The following is a 14,634-nucleotide window of genomic DNA, read 5'->3' on the forward strand; positions in this document are numbered from 1 at the left end:
TTTGGTATTTCAGTCAAGACAAAACACCACGATTTACTATCAGAGTGAAATTAAATAGAACAGTTATTCATTAACATGCACCATACACAAAGTGAAACAAAGCCAAAATAGTAGACGGTGCATTTTAATAGCCATTGACAGATATTGCATGAAGAGCATTTGTATTGAATCAAGTCAGCTCTGTATCACCATACAATCTTAAAATTTTAAAGCAAGCTAAGAAAAAACTAGAGTGTTTGCCAATTCAACACCTCTAAAACCAAAGAAGCTATGCACTGTAAATAATATGTGTTTCCTACAGCCGACAACACAAAGAGAAAGATGAAATTACTGAAGGTAAAATATGAAAATATAAGATTAGACAGGCTAAACCTAAATATATATAAATTTTGAAAACAGGAAGCTGAATTCACTGTGACTGTTTTGGCTAATAGCTGATAAACAATTTGTTGGAATCTGTCATTCTCAGATATTAGAGAAGCTTATATTCAGGAGTGGGATATTGCATCTTCTTTTGCATGAGTAGTTTGAGCAGTCAGGTGAACATCAACTTATTTCTAATCACCTTGGTTATGTCCATCAGCTCAGAATCCAACTGGGAAATTGCATCTTGTACTGAAGAATGATGGAAATATTGCCGTTGTAATGTTTCCTCTATTTGTAGCTGTATCCTAGCCACCTAGTTTTAAAAAAATCAAGATAATTCAAGAGTCCTTCATTTCATCCAAAGCTATGGAAACTTGGAAAAACCTAGAATTGGTTCGAACACATTTGAATATAGACATTCCATGAGTATATGTTGGAGACATAATCCTAGTAAAATGAGTGAATCTGGATCCGCTGATTTTTACTGGGACAATGCATTTCAGCCTAAACAGTCTGTTTTTGCATTTACATCAGTAGAAAAAAAAAATAGTGTGATTGTCAATAATACAAAAGACCTATGCTAACACTGATATTAATAGAAACATTAACTTTTCATCATAGCTTCTCCCCTGTCCTGTCCCTCCTCTCTTGTCCTGTCCATTCTCCTTCCGTCCAATGCCCTCGGCCCCTAACTTTTCTTTCCATTTCCTCCCTAATGAAGCCCACCTCCCAAAAAATAATTATGGAACTAACATGATGTTTGCTGCCATTACACAATTCACTCTGCTGTGTGCTATATCCCATTCCCCCAACCTGTCTGTCTTCTTTATTAGATTTTAAGCTCTTCAGGGAAGGGACTGTGCTGCTCTGTGTTTGTACAATGCCTAGCACAATCAGGCCCCCACTCTTGGTTGGTCCTTAGGCAGTACCATAAACATGATTAATAATAATTGCAACTAAGGAAAATGGTTTTTCATTTTTTCTTACTTCCATTTTCTCTTCTAGTTCATGTAGGAATTCACCATCTGCAGCTATCGATGATATGGCAGTGGAACTCTTGGCACTCAAAATGGCACGTGCAATATATTCAAGACGCTGCTGAAGTGGAATCTCTGTGCTGTAAAAGAAACATTCAATTGTAAGCCACGTGCCTAGAACATAGAATCATAGAAATGTAGGGCAGAAAGGGACCTTGAGAGGTCTAGAACAGCTTCTGTGCTGAGGAAGGACCAAGTAAACCTAGACCATGCCTGACAGGTGTTTGTCCAGACCATGCCTGACAGGTGTTTTCAAAAACCTCCAGTGATGGGGATTCCACAACTTCCCTTGGAAGCTTATTCCAGAGCTTAACTACCCTTAGAGTTAAAAAGTTTCTCCTAAAATCTAATCTAAGTCTCCCTTGCTGCAGATCAAGCCCATTACTTCTTGTTCTCCATGTCCATTAAAGGAAGGACACAGTTCACACCATCCTCTTTATAACAGCTATTAACATATTTAAAGACTGTTTTCAGGTCCCCCCTCAATCTTCTCTCCAGAATAACCAAGCACAGGACCTTTTACCATGCTTGTTGTTCTCCTCAAGTTTCTCCCAATTTATCCACATCTTTCCTAAAGTGTGTCGACCAGAACTGGACACAGTACTCCAGCTGAGGAGTCACCAGTGCCAAGTAGAGTGTGACTATTACTTTCAGTGTCTTATGTATGACATTTTTGTTATTACACTCCAGAATATTAGCCTTTTTTGCAACTGCATCACATTGTTGACACATTCAATTTGTGGTCCACTATAAACCCTAGATCCTTTTCAGCACCTACTTAGTTATTCCCAATTTTGTAGTTGCACATTTGATTCTACCTTCCTAAGCATAGTACTTTGCACCTGTCTTTACTGAATTTCATCTTTCTGATTTCAAACCAATTCACTAATTTGTCAAGGTCATTTTGAGTTCTAATCCTGCCCTCCAGAGTGCTTGCAATATCTCCCAACTTGGTGTCATCTGTGAATTTTATAAGCATACTCTCCACTCCACTATCCAAGTCAAAATACTGGACTGACCCCTGTGGGACACCACTAGATATCCCTTACCATTTTGACACCAAACCACTAATAATTACTCCTTGAGTATGTATTTCAACTAGTTGTCAGTACTATAATACCCAGTTTTTAGTAATTTCATCTAGACCACATTTCCCTAGTTTGTTTATGAGACTGTCATGTGGAACTGTTGTATGCAATGGTGTTCTAGCCATGTCAGTCCTGGGATATTAGAGAGACAAGGTGGACGAGGTAATATATTTTATTGATCAACACATGTCTCATCACTCTCACCAGTAGAAGTTAGTCCAATAAAAGATATTACCTCACCCACTTTGTCTCTCTAATGTGGAACTGTGTCAAAAGCTTTATTGAAGTCAAGATATATCATATCTACTGCTTCCCCCTATCCACTAGGCCAGTAATCCTGTAAAAAAGCGTGTTCCCAAGACTGTTCCCAAAATAATTATACTAAAGGGAGCATAGGAATCAGGACTTCTAAATTCTCCAGGCTCTGACACTGACTCCAAGTGTAACTAAATAACCACTTTGTATGTGCCCATCTGTAAGACATTTCTTCCTCTACTACTCTACAATTATTATATAAAACTATATAATAAAATACACAATGTAATTAAGTTACCAGTCAATATTCTACAAATACATTAATTCTGTAACCTGTTTATTTCTGTGTAAAATATGCAACAATTTCCATTTTATCATTCTAATAGTAGCCAGGTTAAAAATAATATTTTAGGTTTTTGTTTATTGTTTAGTCTTTACACAAATTAACTTTTCTTTTATTATCTCAATACTAGGAATAATACACTGATGACAAACTGTCCATACCTGTGCATGTCTGCCAATTTAGCCAACACTCTGGCTGCATTACTGAAATTCCTGTTCTTCTCAAAGTATCTCCACAGTAAATCCATATAACGGACTTTGTTTTGATCAATCTTAGCCATACGCACCAGATACGGCTCCAGAAATGGGGAGGTAATCTGCAGGAATCATATAAACCACAGATAGGTTTTTTTTTTTTTTTTTTTTTTAAAAGCATCCTTAAAAACCTCTCCTTTCCTAGTGTGTGTTTTTAGCCAGTATTACAATCAACTCTTTTGGCCTAATAGAAGTACCCTACAAAATATTTTTGTGACTATGTTTGTTTTGCACGATCTTACCTGTAGCAGTTTATCTGCAAGGTCAGCTTGTATCAGCCAGTTGTAGAGAGCAATAGAGAAGAGTTCATCTGTTGAACGCTGAGCCAATTTTAGCATTTGTTCAAACTAAAGGAAGAAAAGCTCAAAGATGTTACTCCAGAACTGTTCACATTTCATAAATAGCTCAAAGTCTTTGTCACCGGGCTTACAAACATTGCATATTTATATATGCCAACATCTATATTAACATTCAATAATTTCTGTGAACACCGTATCTTCTCACATACTGAAACAAATTCATTTCAAGTCCTGACTTTATCTCTGTTAATTTACTTTGCAACAATATGTTGTACAAACTTCCTTAATAGTTGTAACTAGGTCTCTTTTGTAAATTTCTTACATGCTGTCCCGCTTCTTCATTGCTCAGCATATTGGGATCAGATGACAACACTGGAGGGCCTGGCTTTTTGGGCACACTGGGAGACTGAGGAGCAGCTTTACTTTGATTTACTAGTTCCTGAAGGGTGTCAGTGATGCACTTGTAACTATTTAACCTGCAAGTAGGTGCAAGAGAAAGAACAGTTTAAGTTACAGATATCAGTGAGATCCCTGTTCCCACAAAATAGGTTACTATATACACTGAAAAAATATTTCTGAAACTAAAAGGAAAGGTTTTCTATAGGACCCTGTGAGTTGAATCAATGTAATTTACTACCAGTCTCTCTCCTCTGGAATGATCTTCCTCACAAATACTTTGTTGTGCAAATCCCCCACTTCAGTAGTAACTGCTAACATGCTATTTTCCTTTCAGTTAGGAGGGCAGGGTGCAAAGGCCTTGGAGGGTGCTTATTCCCAATAAGAAATAATTTAAGGGCTATACACTATGAATACTACTCCTCAGTCAGGTCATATTTTTCATAATGGAGCATCTTCCATTAAAAAAGTAACATGACTAAACCCGGCAAACATTTTACAGATATTCTTGAAGTCATTGCTGCCCCCAAACAATAGTGCTGTAAAGGGGGGCAGTTATAATCCTGAATATCATCCACAATTCCCTTTTTTTTTTTTTTTTTTTTTTTAAAACAAGTTACAGGTTAATTCAATTATATAAAGTTTAGATCAGACAACCTTCCCCAAACCATATCTTATTACCTATGATCAGTTAACCTTTTGGCCAAAATAAAGATGGCACATCTTATCACTATCTAAGAAACATGCACTGAGAAAAATGTGTTCTCATCCTGCTCTTAATTCTAGAAGGCTTATCTATCATCCCACCCAAATCAGCGGAAAAGTTCTTATAAGTAAAGTGCCTTGAATAAAGTTGCCCGTATATCCTGAAAACTTGCCTCTCCTGGAAAGCCTGGAGTCCAACAATATCCTCATCAGGTTCTCCATTTTTGTAGAAATGAAGTCCGAGACCTTGAGGATCCTTCTTCTCAGCAGCAGTAAGAGACAGTTCCACCACACCCTCATAGAAACGCACTTGAGATAAGGAAGAACTGAGAGTTTGGTCCATCACAATATTAAACATACTGCGAACTACTATACAATACTGAATATATTGCACACTTCCCATTTTAGAATGCCAGAATTCCCCTCACTCCCAGTGGCCCTGATCCTACAAACACTTATGCACATGCTTAATTTGGGGGACTATTGACATGCTTAAAGTTATTTGAAGGATTGGGGCCCAAATCATTTTGAATATTACAGCAGTTGTATGATTATCTACAAAAAGAATTCATTTTCTCTGAATGCTAGGTTAACACAGAATGATCTTTCAACAACATGTATAGTATGAGACAACATCTGCAACAATAAACAGCCATTTAAATTCTACCCTAAGTGTTTTGTTAGAAGAATTTTACCAAATGGTTAAGTGCCTTGGCAATTTAGTGTAGAAAATGTGGAACAGTGCACAGGAGTATTTTTTAAATAGGAAAAATATGCCTGAGTTGCTCAAATCTAATCAAGACAAGCCATAAATAAAAGAAGATTTTGATGTGTATAAAATGCAAGGGCTAACAATAAGCTATTTATGGATGAAATTTGCTCAAAAACCAGAGGGAAATAAAAAACATGACACTAATGGACATCAGGAAAACTTCTTTATGCACAGAACAATCCATTTGTGGAATGGATAACACAACACTAAAATCAGAAATTCAACCATGAATGTATTAAAAAACCCAAACAAATTCAACAAGTATAGTGCCTGAAGTAAATAGGATGAAATTCAATAAGAACACATGCAAAGTACTCTACTTAGGAAGGAACAATGAGTTGCACACAAAATGGGAAATGACTTCCTAGGAAGGAGTACTGCAGAAATGAATCTGGGGATCATAGTGGATCTCAAGCTAATTATGAGCCAGCAGTTAGAACTGTTGCCAAAAAAAAAAAAAAAAGCAAACATCATTCCAGGATGTATGAGCAGAAGTGTTGTAAACCAGGCACGAGAAGTAATTCTTCCGCTCTACTCTGTGGTGATTAGGCCTCAACTGGAGTATTGTGTCCAGTTCTGAGTGCCACATTTCAGCAAAGATGTGGACAAATTGGAAAAAGTCTAGAGAAGAGCAACAAAAACAATTAAAGGTCTAGAAAACATAACCTATCAGGGAAGATTGAAAAAACTGGGTTTGTTTAGTCTGGAGAAGAGAAGACTGAGTGGGGACATAATAGTCATGTACATAAAAGGTTGACGGAGGTACAAGGAGGATAGGGAAAATTGTTCTCCTTAACCTCTGAGGATAGAACAAGAAGCAATGGACTTAAATTAGAGCAAGGGCAGTTTAGGTTGGACATTAGGAAAAGCTTCCTAATTGTCAGGGTGGTTAAGCACTGGAATAAATTGCCCAGGGAGGTTGTGAAATCTCCATCACTGGAGATTTTTAAGAGCAGGTTAGACAAACACCTGTCAGGGACGGTCTAGAGAATACTTAGTCCTGCCTTGAGTGCAGGGGACTGGACTAGATCAGGGATTCTCAATCTTTTTCTTTCTGAGGCCTTCCCAACACGTTATAAAAATTCCATGGCCCATCTGTGCAACCAGAATTGTTTTTCAGCAGATTTAAAGCCATGGCTGGCATTAGGTGATAGCAAGCAGAACAACTGCCCAGGGCCCCACACCACAAGGAACTCTGTGAAGCTAAGTGCTCGGGCTTTGGCTTCAGCCCTGAGTAGCAGGGCTTGGAATTCAGCTTTCTGGCCTGGGCCCTAGTGAGTCTAATGCTGGCCCTGCTTTCTGGTTTATTTTGAAAGACTCCCTGAAACCTGCTTGCGCCTCCCAGGGGGCCCCAGAGTCCTGGCTGAGAACCGCTGGACTAGATGACCTCTTGAGGTCCCTTCCAGTCCTATGATTCTATGGTGAAAAGAAGAATCATTACAGATTAGGCCTATTGATGGACAAATGTAAATGAGCTGCTTAGATTCCTTCCATCCTGAAATATGACTATCAATAACAGCATAAAATAAGGCAAAGAGTTAACATATTTAGAATGTGAATTTGTACATAAGCTCCTCTGACTCCATGTGTTCATTTTTCTTACCTATATGTATATTTTTCTGGATTATCTCTCGGCTACTCCAAGAATACTATGCTTTGATCTGAAGTGCCAAAAAGAGGTAAAAATGGGGTCTGAACCAAAGACTGAACTCAAAAGTTGTCAAGTTTCCAGTGCTGTTTGCCTCTCACCTTGTCTATATTGTGCACAGACATTAGAAAGGTCCACTTGATTGCTGATCTTTTGGTACTCCTTCAATGACTCTCTTAGCATCTTCTCTTTTTCCAATTTGCTCTGAACCTGTCGGGACCGCTGAAGCAATTCATTTGCCTACAGTAAAACAATTGGAAATTTAAGTCCTTATTAATTTAAGTTACACTGTCATGAAGATTTTCTTTGCAATAACTCAGTTTCTGTTAACTCACATGTTTCAAAGCCTGAAGTACTACGGACCTTATCACTTCAAGTTTGTTTTTTTTTAAAAAAAAAAAAGTTCTCTGCCCAGAGACAACATGTCAAGTTCTAGGCAGAAAGATTCTGTAACCAAAATAAGGGACAAAAGGAGGTTTTTGTTACTGGTTTACTGGCTGACTGAAATGAATGAATTAGTTCCTGTTTGAACGCTTGTTTTTAATGCTCCCGGGTGGATTACAGTGTTGTAAGATTGCTTAAATGTTAGGGCAACAGAGGTTTTATATACATGCCTTTTTAACTATTACATAAATCTAAAGGAAATAAAGTTGGAGATGGAATTAAAAGTAGATTCATAATGGAAAATGTGCATTTAGCTATTGTGTCACTACCAAATGACATGTCATTTAATGGCAAATAAATCTGACAGTCAAGAGCACAAACATTTTGTGCTCATTTGATCACACTACCTAATATTCTGCAAGTTTGGATGGAAGACCACTAATGATAATCAGCACATTTAAAGTAATTTCTGTTAGGCTTACATTGAGCTCCAAGAGGATACATATTAATATATACACATTAATATAAAATGCACAATAGCATTTTGCTAAGGCAAAAGAACAATTATACAAAACAATTCTGCCTTCCATGAATACCTCTCACTTTCACCACAGATAATCGAAAGTACATTATACCTTGGAACAGACAGCATCATCAGTACTGTACAGAAGTGGACATATATCTTGTAAATGTGAACTGATGCCATCCACAGCAGCATTATCTCTGATGTAACAGTTAATGAGAGAGGCAATGAGTGCTCCAGTTAACTCTTTGTCTCTAATTACTAAGTCTTTGAAAGTAGTAACCTTCAAATGCTCTTGAAATTCCTATTGGAAGAAAAAAAATCCATTATATTTCCAAAGCTGCAGCATTCTCACATTTCCAAACAGGGCTATTATAATAGAAGCAAATTCAGCTGCTTTCCCAACAAATAAATTTCAATGACCAAAATTCACAGAATCAATGCACATTTTTTAATGCATATTAACGATTAAAATAGAAAATACTATATTAAAGAGGATGGCCCAGCAGTTATGGCCCTTGCCTGGGACTCAGAAGAGCAGAGTGCAATTCCCTGCTCTGCCAAGGACTTCCTGTGTGGCCTGAAGTCTGTGTCACTTAAGTCTCTGTGCCTCGGTTCCCCATCTGTAAAACGGGGGGAATAATACTATGTCCCTACCTCAGAGGGCTGTTGTGACAACGAATATGTTAAACATTGTGAGACATTCAGATACTGTAGGACTGGGGCCCATATATCTATCTAAGAGAGATGGATAAATGAATACTGGTGACTCAAAGGACTTTGGACGCAAAGGAAATTATGCATGTTTGCACCCTTGTTTGCTTCTTTGTATAAAGTCTTAAAGATTATCATCCTGTTTTTTTAAAAAATCATAGAAATATCTGGTCATGTGAATCTTTTTGCAAACTAGTGGTATTATCTCTTAAGAGACTGAAAACTGCAAGAATGCAAGAGAAAGGTTTTTTTGTTAGTTTTAAACAGCTAGTTAACTAACTCTTGACAAACACTGGAGAAATGCTTCTTTTTTTAAAACAATCACTTCCAACCTCAAAAGTAGGGGACTGAGAAAACTCCCATGTCCATTTTTTAAACCAACAAATAAAACAAAGATACTTTCCCTCAGCGCGTACACACACACACTTCTGCAAATCATATTTAAAATTATCCTCACTATCACCAGGACAGAATTACTTATGCTCATAAATTAACTGCTAGTGCTAGGCTGGTGCTAATGGTGCAATGTTTTTCATTGCCAAACAAAAGAACTTTGATTAAAACTGTTATTGATGGGCAACTTAGAATACTCCATGTTGTTTATACAAGACAAATGTAGTTACTTTCTTTCCTTTATAAAGGTGACTTCAGTTCTACTTTCTCTGTCACTGAAATCAACTGTGTTTTATATAGGCTTTAGATTCCAAAGGTGTCTCCTGAGTTACTCGCTGCAGCATTTGTTGACACATCTGCCAATTATCTCAATGGTGGCAGCAGCAGAAGTTCCTCCACAAATTTCCTCGAGGACTGAACAGCCTTTCGCATCCCAAAACTGCTGGGACTTGAAGCCTCTGGTACCTGGGCCTTTCTTCCTCTGCTAGACCTTTGCAAGCCAGAAGGCAGGGAGTGAATTTTCTATGCAGGCTCATTTCAGTCCCATTGTCTTCACTCTGCACTTCCCAGACTTTGCTCAAAACAAACTCAATATTAACTTCTAAGCAGAGTTTTAAAAAAGCAAATCCAATATTACTTAATAGCATTTCAAATCGGCTAATTAGTTTGGGGTGTGAGAGCAACACGTTAGATTTTATTTTAACGGAATACTTGCAACACCAAGAAAACTGAACTCTAGAAATCTCTGTACATGCTGTATAGGTTGTGAAGTCCATTTAAATGGATTAGACTAACTGTTTAAAATACATATTTAAGAAGTCCAGACTTGTTAAATGCAATCAACTAAAAAACAGACTGTTGTTCAGTAAAGTTTATACCCATACCTTCTGAAGCTCACCTACAACAACATTGAATTGGTGCTCACAGAGAAGTTTCCACAAAGCTAAAGCTTGGCAGGTTTTGTGAACAAGTTGCTGGATCCCTTGAAGTGAGGTCTTTTCCGTTAACTGTGCCTCTGCTGTAACATTGAATAGATCATGGGTAATTTTCTATTCAGGTACTACATGTGGTCTTCTTGAGTTACCATGCCAAATTTTGTTTTACAATGACATTTCCCCATATTTTTAAGGAGTTTTTTCCTCTCTCTTTGCTGTTTGATGTTTCATTTTCATTCCTGTTTGTGTGGATCTTTAAATCTCAACACTTCCCAAAACAGATACTAATTTGTCACTACTCATCTCCAACTACAAACACAACAGAAGACCTTTTTGAAAAATAAACATAGTTCTGTATGTGCATACTGATTTCATATATTGACCAGCCTCAAATAGAAGTCCAGATTAATAATTTATCATAAATTAAAAAAAAAGTGTATTAAATGAACTATACTAAATTATTCTAGAAACAGCAATTATAAACAATTTACTTAGAAATTTCCTTAACTTATGACTGCTATGGTAATGTAAATAAATTATTGATAATAGTAAGGCATTAACTAATAGCATTTTTTCTATTTAACAGCATCCCTTAAACATGAAATCTAAGTAACAAAAATAAAAAGGAAAAAAAAACCCAATCCATGGATTGGAGTTAAGGGTGTGTTATGATGAAATATGAATATCTTTATATTGGATACAATATGTTGACTATGTAGGCAATGTAATACTTATGATGTCCTTAATTCACTTCTTTGGTTAAGTGCTTGCATGTTGTGAAGATGCAACCACTACTGGTCACTTGGAAACCACAACTATGTTTGGAAAGAAACTTTTTGAGTTTTGGCATGCACACAAAAATGGTCCAGCCACTGATGGACCAATCCTCTATGAACTTATCTAATTCTTTTTTGAACCCAGTTAAGTTTTGGCCTTCACAACATCCCCTGGCAATGAGTTCCACAGGTTGACAGTGAGTTATGTGAAGTATTTCCTTACGTTTGTTTAAACCTACTGCCTATTAATTTCATTGGGTGACCCCTGGTTCTTGTGTTACGTGAAGGGATAAATAACACTTTGTTATTCACTTTCTTCACACTATTCGTGGTTTTATAGACCAGTATCATATCCCCACTTAGTCGTCTCTTTTCTAAGATGAACAGTCTCCACATATGGAAACCGTTCCATGCCCCTAATAATTTTTGTTGTCCTTCTCTGTACCTTTTCCAATTCTAATATATAATTTTTGAGATGGGCCATCAGAACTACATGCAGTATTCAAGGTGTGGGCATACCAAGGATTTACATAGTAGTATTGTGATATTTTCTTATTGTCTATCCCTTTCCTAATGGTTCCTAACATTGTTAGCTTTTTTGACTGTCACTGCACATTGAGCCAATGTTTTCAGAGTGGTAACAGCTAATTTAGACCCCATAATTTTGTACGTTTAGGTGATATTATGTTTTCCAATGTGCATTACTTTGCATTTTGTCAACATTGAATTTCATCTGCCATTTTGTTGCCCAGTCACCCAGTTTTCTGAGATCCCTTTGGAACTCTTTGTAGTCAGCTTTGGACTTAACTGTCTAGAGAAATTTTATATCATCTTCAAACTGCCACCTCACTGTTTACTCCTTTTTCTGGATTATTTATGAATACGTTGAATAGAACTGGTCCCATTACATATCCTTGGGGTACACTGCTATTTACTTCTCTCCACTGTGAAAACTGACCATTTATTCCTGCCATTTGTTTCCTATCATTTAACCAGTTACTGATCCATGAGAGGACCTACCCTCTTATCTTATGACTCCTTACTTTGCTTAATAGCCTTTGATGTGGGACCTTGTCAAAGGCTTTCTGAAAGTCCAAGTACATTATATTGACTGGATCACGCTTGTCCATGTGCCTGCTTACACCCTCAAAGAATTCTAATAGATGGGTGAGGCATGATTTCCCTTTGCAAAAGCTGTGTTGACTCTTTCTTAACATATTGTGTTTATCTACGTGTCTGATAATTCTGTTTTTTACTATAGTTTCAACCAATTTGCCTGGTTCTGAAGTTAGGCTAACTGGACTGTAATTGCCAGGGTCACTTCTGGAGCCTTTTTTTTTTTTTTATGAAGACCAGAGTACAGACAACAGTCTAACTTTTATTTTATCCCAGTGCTTCTGAGTGTAAGAAATAGGACTGAGAAAACATATGCAACTACACAAGATTTTGACTTAATTCTTCGTAGAGGAGAAAGCAGCTTAAAAACTTCTTTAATTAGTTTAATTTATTGAAATGTCATGGGAAATGTGACCTGTGGTTTGCTATACCTCTGATAGCTAGATGCTACTGTCCTTAATAATTTGATATTCATTTTACAGACAAAAGTTATGTTTGTGAGTTGTTTAAGGAGTCAGTTTGAATACTAAATCTTACTATATCCAGTTGGAACTCATCCTAAACAGGATAAACATTTGTACTCTGTGATGAGTGATGTCACCCATCAAATTCAAAGCAGAAAGACTAGCAAGTGTTGCTAAGTCTACATTTGAGTTTTTATGTTGGGCACATGCTTTGTCCCCAGAGGAACCATATGGAAATGCCCACACCAATTTCCCCATAGAAATAAATGCAGAAATGTTGGTACTGACAAAATATTATATATATTGTCAGAAATGAAGAGCAAAATGTGAACAGTTGATGTCACCCAGACTACATCGTTCTTTGTACAGTTCTTACTTCTGAGTACAGTTTACTCAGAAAAGCCAGTTCTGCATTTTTATTCAGGCTCTTAACTGGAACAGCAGTGAGAGATTACCATTTGGATGCACCACCTTTTGCTACTCATTGTTCAAGAGTACTTCCCTTACCATGGAACTTCCTCTGGAGCTCTTGTTGCACTTGCTGAGAACTTCCACCATCAGGCCGCATGAACCCTAGTAACCTCTGCTGCAGGTTAGCTGGGGTGCTAAAACTGCAATTCCAAAATAAATTAAGAAGCTATTAGTGCAAACCCTGAACATTTATTTTAAAAAGAAACTAAAAACTACGTTTGAGAGTTTGAGTAGATATGTTTTATTAGAGAGGTAACAAACACTTTAAGCCAAATTGAACAGCATTGTTGTATCTATATGGAATAATTTTCAAAAAAGTAGCACTTCTATGCCTTTTGTAAACCAAACATATTCAATCCTACCTTGGGTTTCCAAGAGCTCCTACTGTTGCAAACTGTGAATTTCTGTCCAGAAATTCCTGTAAACCTTTTAGTTCTTGTAGCACAGATTCTAGCATGTGCGATGGAACACTGCTTTCAATCTGCAAGAGAAGGAGAGAGCTTCTTTAAAATTTCTTTAAAATACTTCTTTCAAATCTCTGAACCTTTTAAATTTTCAGCTGAGAGATATAAAACGGTCACTAAAGAATAAAAACTATCAAGACAATATGACCAAAAGGACAACATATTGAAAGTGCTATGTGGAGTTAATGCAGTATCATTAAGACTATGATTTTGGCATGGAGGTCACGGTGTTCAAAGTAATCATGAATCTGAATGAAGTCTGTAAGGAGGCCATCCCACACTCACTCTGCAGCAACAGCATCTGTCGCATGGTGCTGGGCCTGGCTCCATAGGGCGGGGAGGACCATTATCTCCCTCCCGCTCTTTTTAAATAGGGGCCTCACCACCTTTTAAAACCTCTTTGGAAAGGAGCACACCACAGCCTGGCTAGCTGGCACCAGCTTCCACTCTGCATCGTGCAGCATCCTGGCTGGGTCCTGTTCTGTGTTGTGCCGCATGCTGGCAGTTGGGCCTTTACCTGCCAGAACTGCAGCGGTGGCTCCTCTTGGTGCTGGGGACTGGGTGAGTCTGGGATGGATCCGTCACTTGAGGACCTTGGACTCACCAGCAGGGAGGATAAGAAGTTGGGGTCAGAGGAGGGAAGAAGGTGGTGGAGAAAGAAACTTCAGGATGGTCATGCTGGACTTCTGCAGTCCTTCCAGCACCCATATCTGCCTCCCCACTCGGCCATCGCAATGTGGAGCACATGGTCACCATGCCATTCAGGTCTGGAGCATATGCCCCTCCATAGATGGAAATGAGGGGAGGACATGCCAAACCCGAGTGGCACTTAGATCATGTATGCAAGGCTGCAAAGCCTGGAATAGGGTAAGCTTGCTTTTACTACTTAAAAGCCCTTGTGCACGCTGATGTAGCAAAAACTACATTATTGCTGACCTTTCCGTGACTTTTCTTCCCTCTCCCCACAACTTTGCCATGAAATTTATAAAAATTTCCATGCCAAAATCATAGCCTTAACTATCATGCTCCACCTGAAGACCGCAGTCCAAACCTAGATTTGGCTGAATAAGAAGATGAGGCTGGCATTAATTTAGTACTCAGAAGTTTATCCACTCAGAAATCCACTACACATTTTGCCACATAGACTCAGTAGAAGCTCAAGACTAGAATATCAGAGATTATGCAGATTTTTGTTTATTAGAACATTTGCAGGCATATTATATATAATTTT

At 37.8% G+C, this 14,634-nt stretch overlaps 1 protein-coding gene across 1 annotated transcript in view; it reads right to left on the reverse strand.

Moving 5' to 3' along the window:
- The window catches only part of NUP155 (nucleoporin 155), a gene marked incomplete at its 5' end in the record, with an annotated part of 47,582 nt that overhangs the window by 8,936 nt on the left and 24,012 nt on the right, over positions 1-14,634 (reverse strand). The window contains 11 exons of the mRNA XM_084628339.1: positions 566-679; positions 1,354-1,483; positions 3,251-3,405; positions 3,586-3,690; positions 3,965-4,118; positions 4,917-5,052; positions 7,265-7,403; positions 8,183-8,374; positions 10,062-10,195; positions 12,976-13,079; positions 13,302-13,420. Of these exons, the coding sequence (XP_084484465.1) occupies positions 566-679; positions 1,354-1,483; positions 3,251-3,405; positions 3,586-3,690; positions 3,965-4,118; positions 4,917-5,052; positions 7,265-7,403; positions 8,183-8,374; positions 10,062-10,195; positions 12,976-13,079; positions 13,302-13,420 (1,482 nt within the window). The remainder of the gene's footprint in view (positions 1-565; positions 680-1,353; positions 1,484-3,250; positions 3,406-3,585; positions 3,691-3,964; positions 4,119-4,916; positions 5,053-7,264; positions 7,404-8,182; positions 8,375-10,061; positions 10,196-12,975; positions 13,080-13,301; positions 13,421-14,634) is intronic.

This window comes from Lepidochelys olivacea (assembly GCF_965140295.1).
Source record: "Lepidochelys olivacea isolate rLepOli2 genome assembly, chromosome: 5".
NCBI classification, from domain to species: domain Eukaryota; kingdom Metazoa; phylum Chordata; order Testudines; family Cheloniidae; genus Lepidochelys; species Lepidochelys olivacea.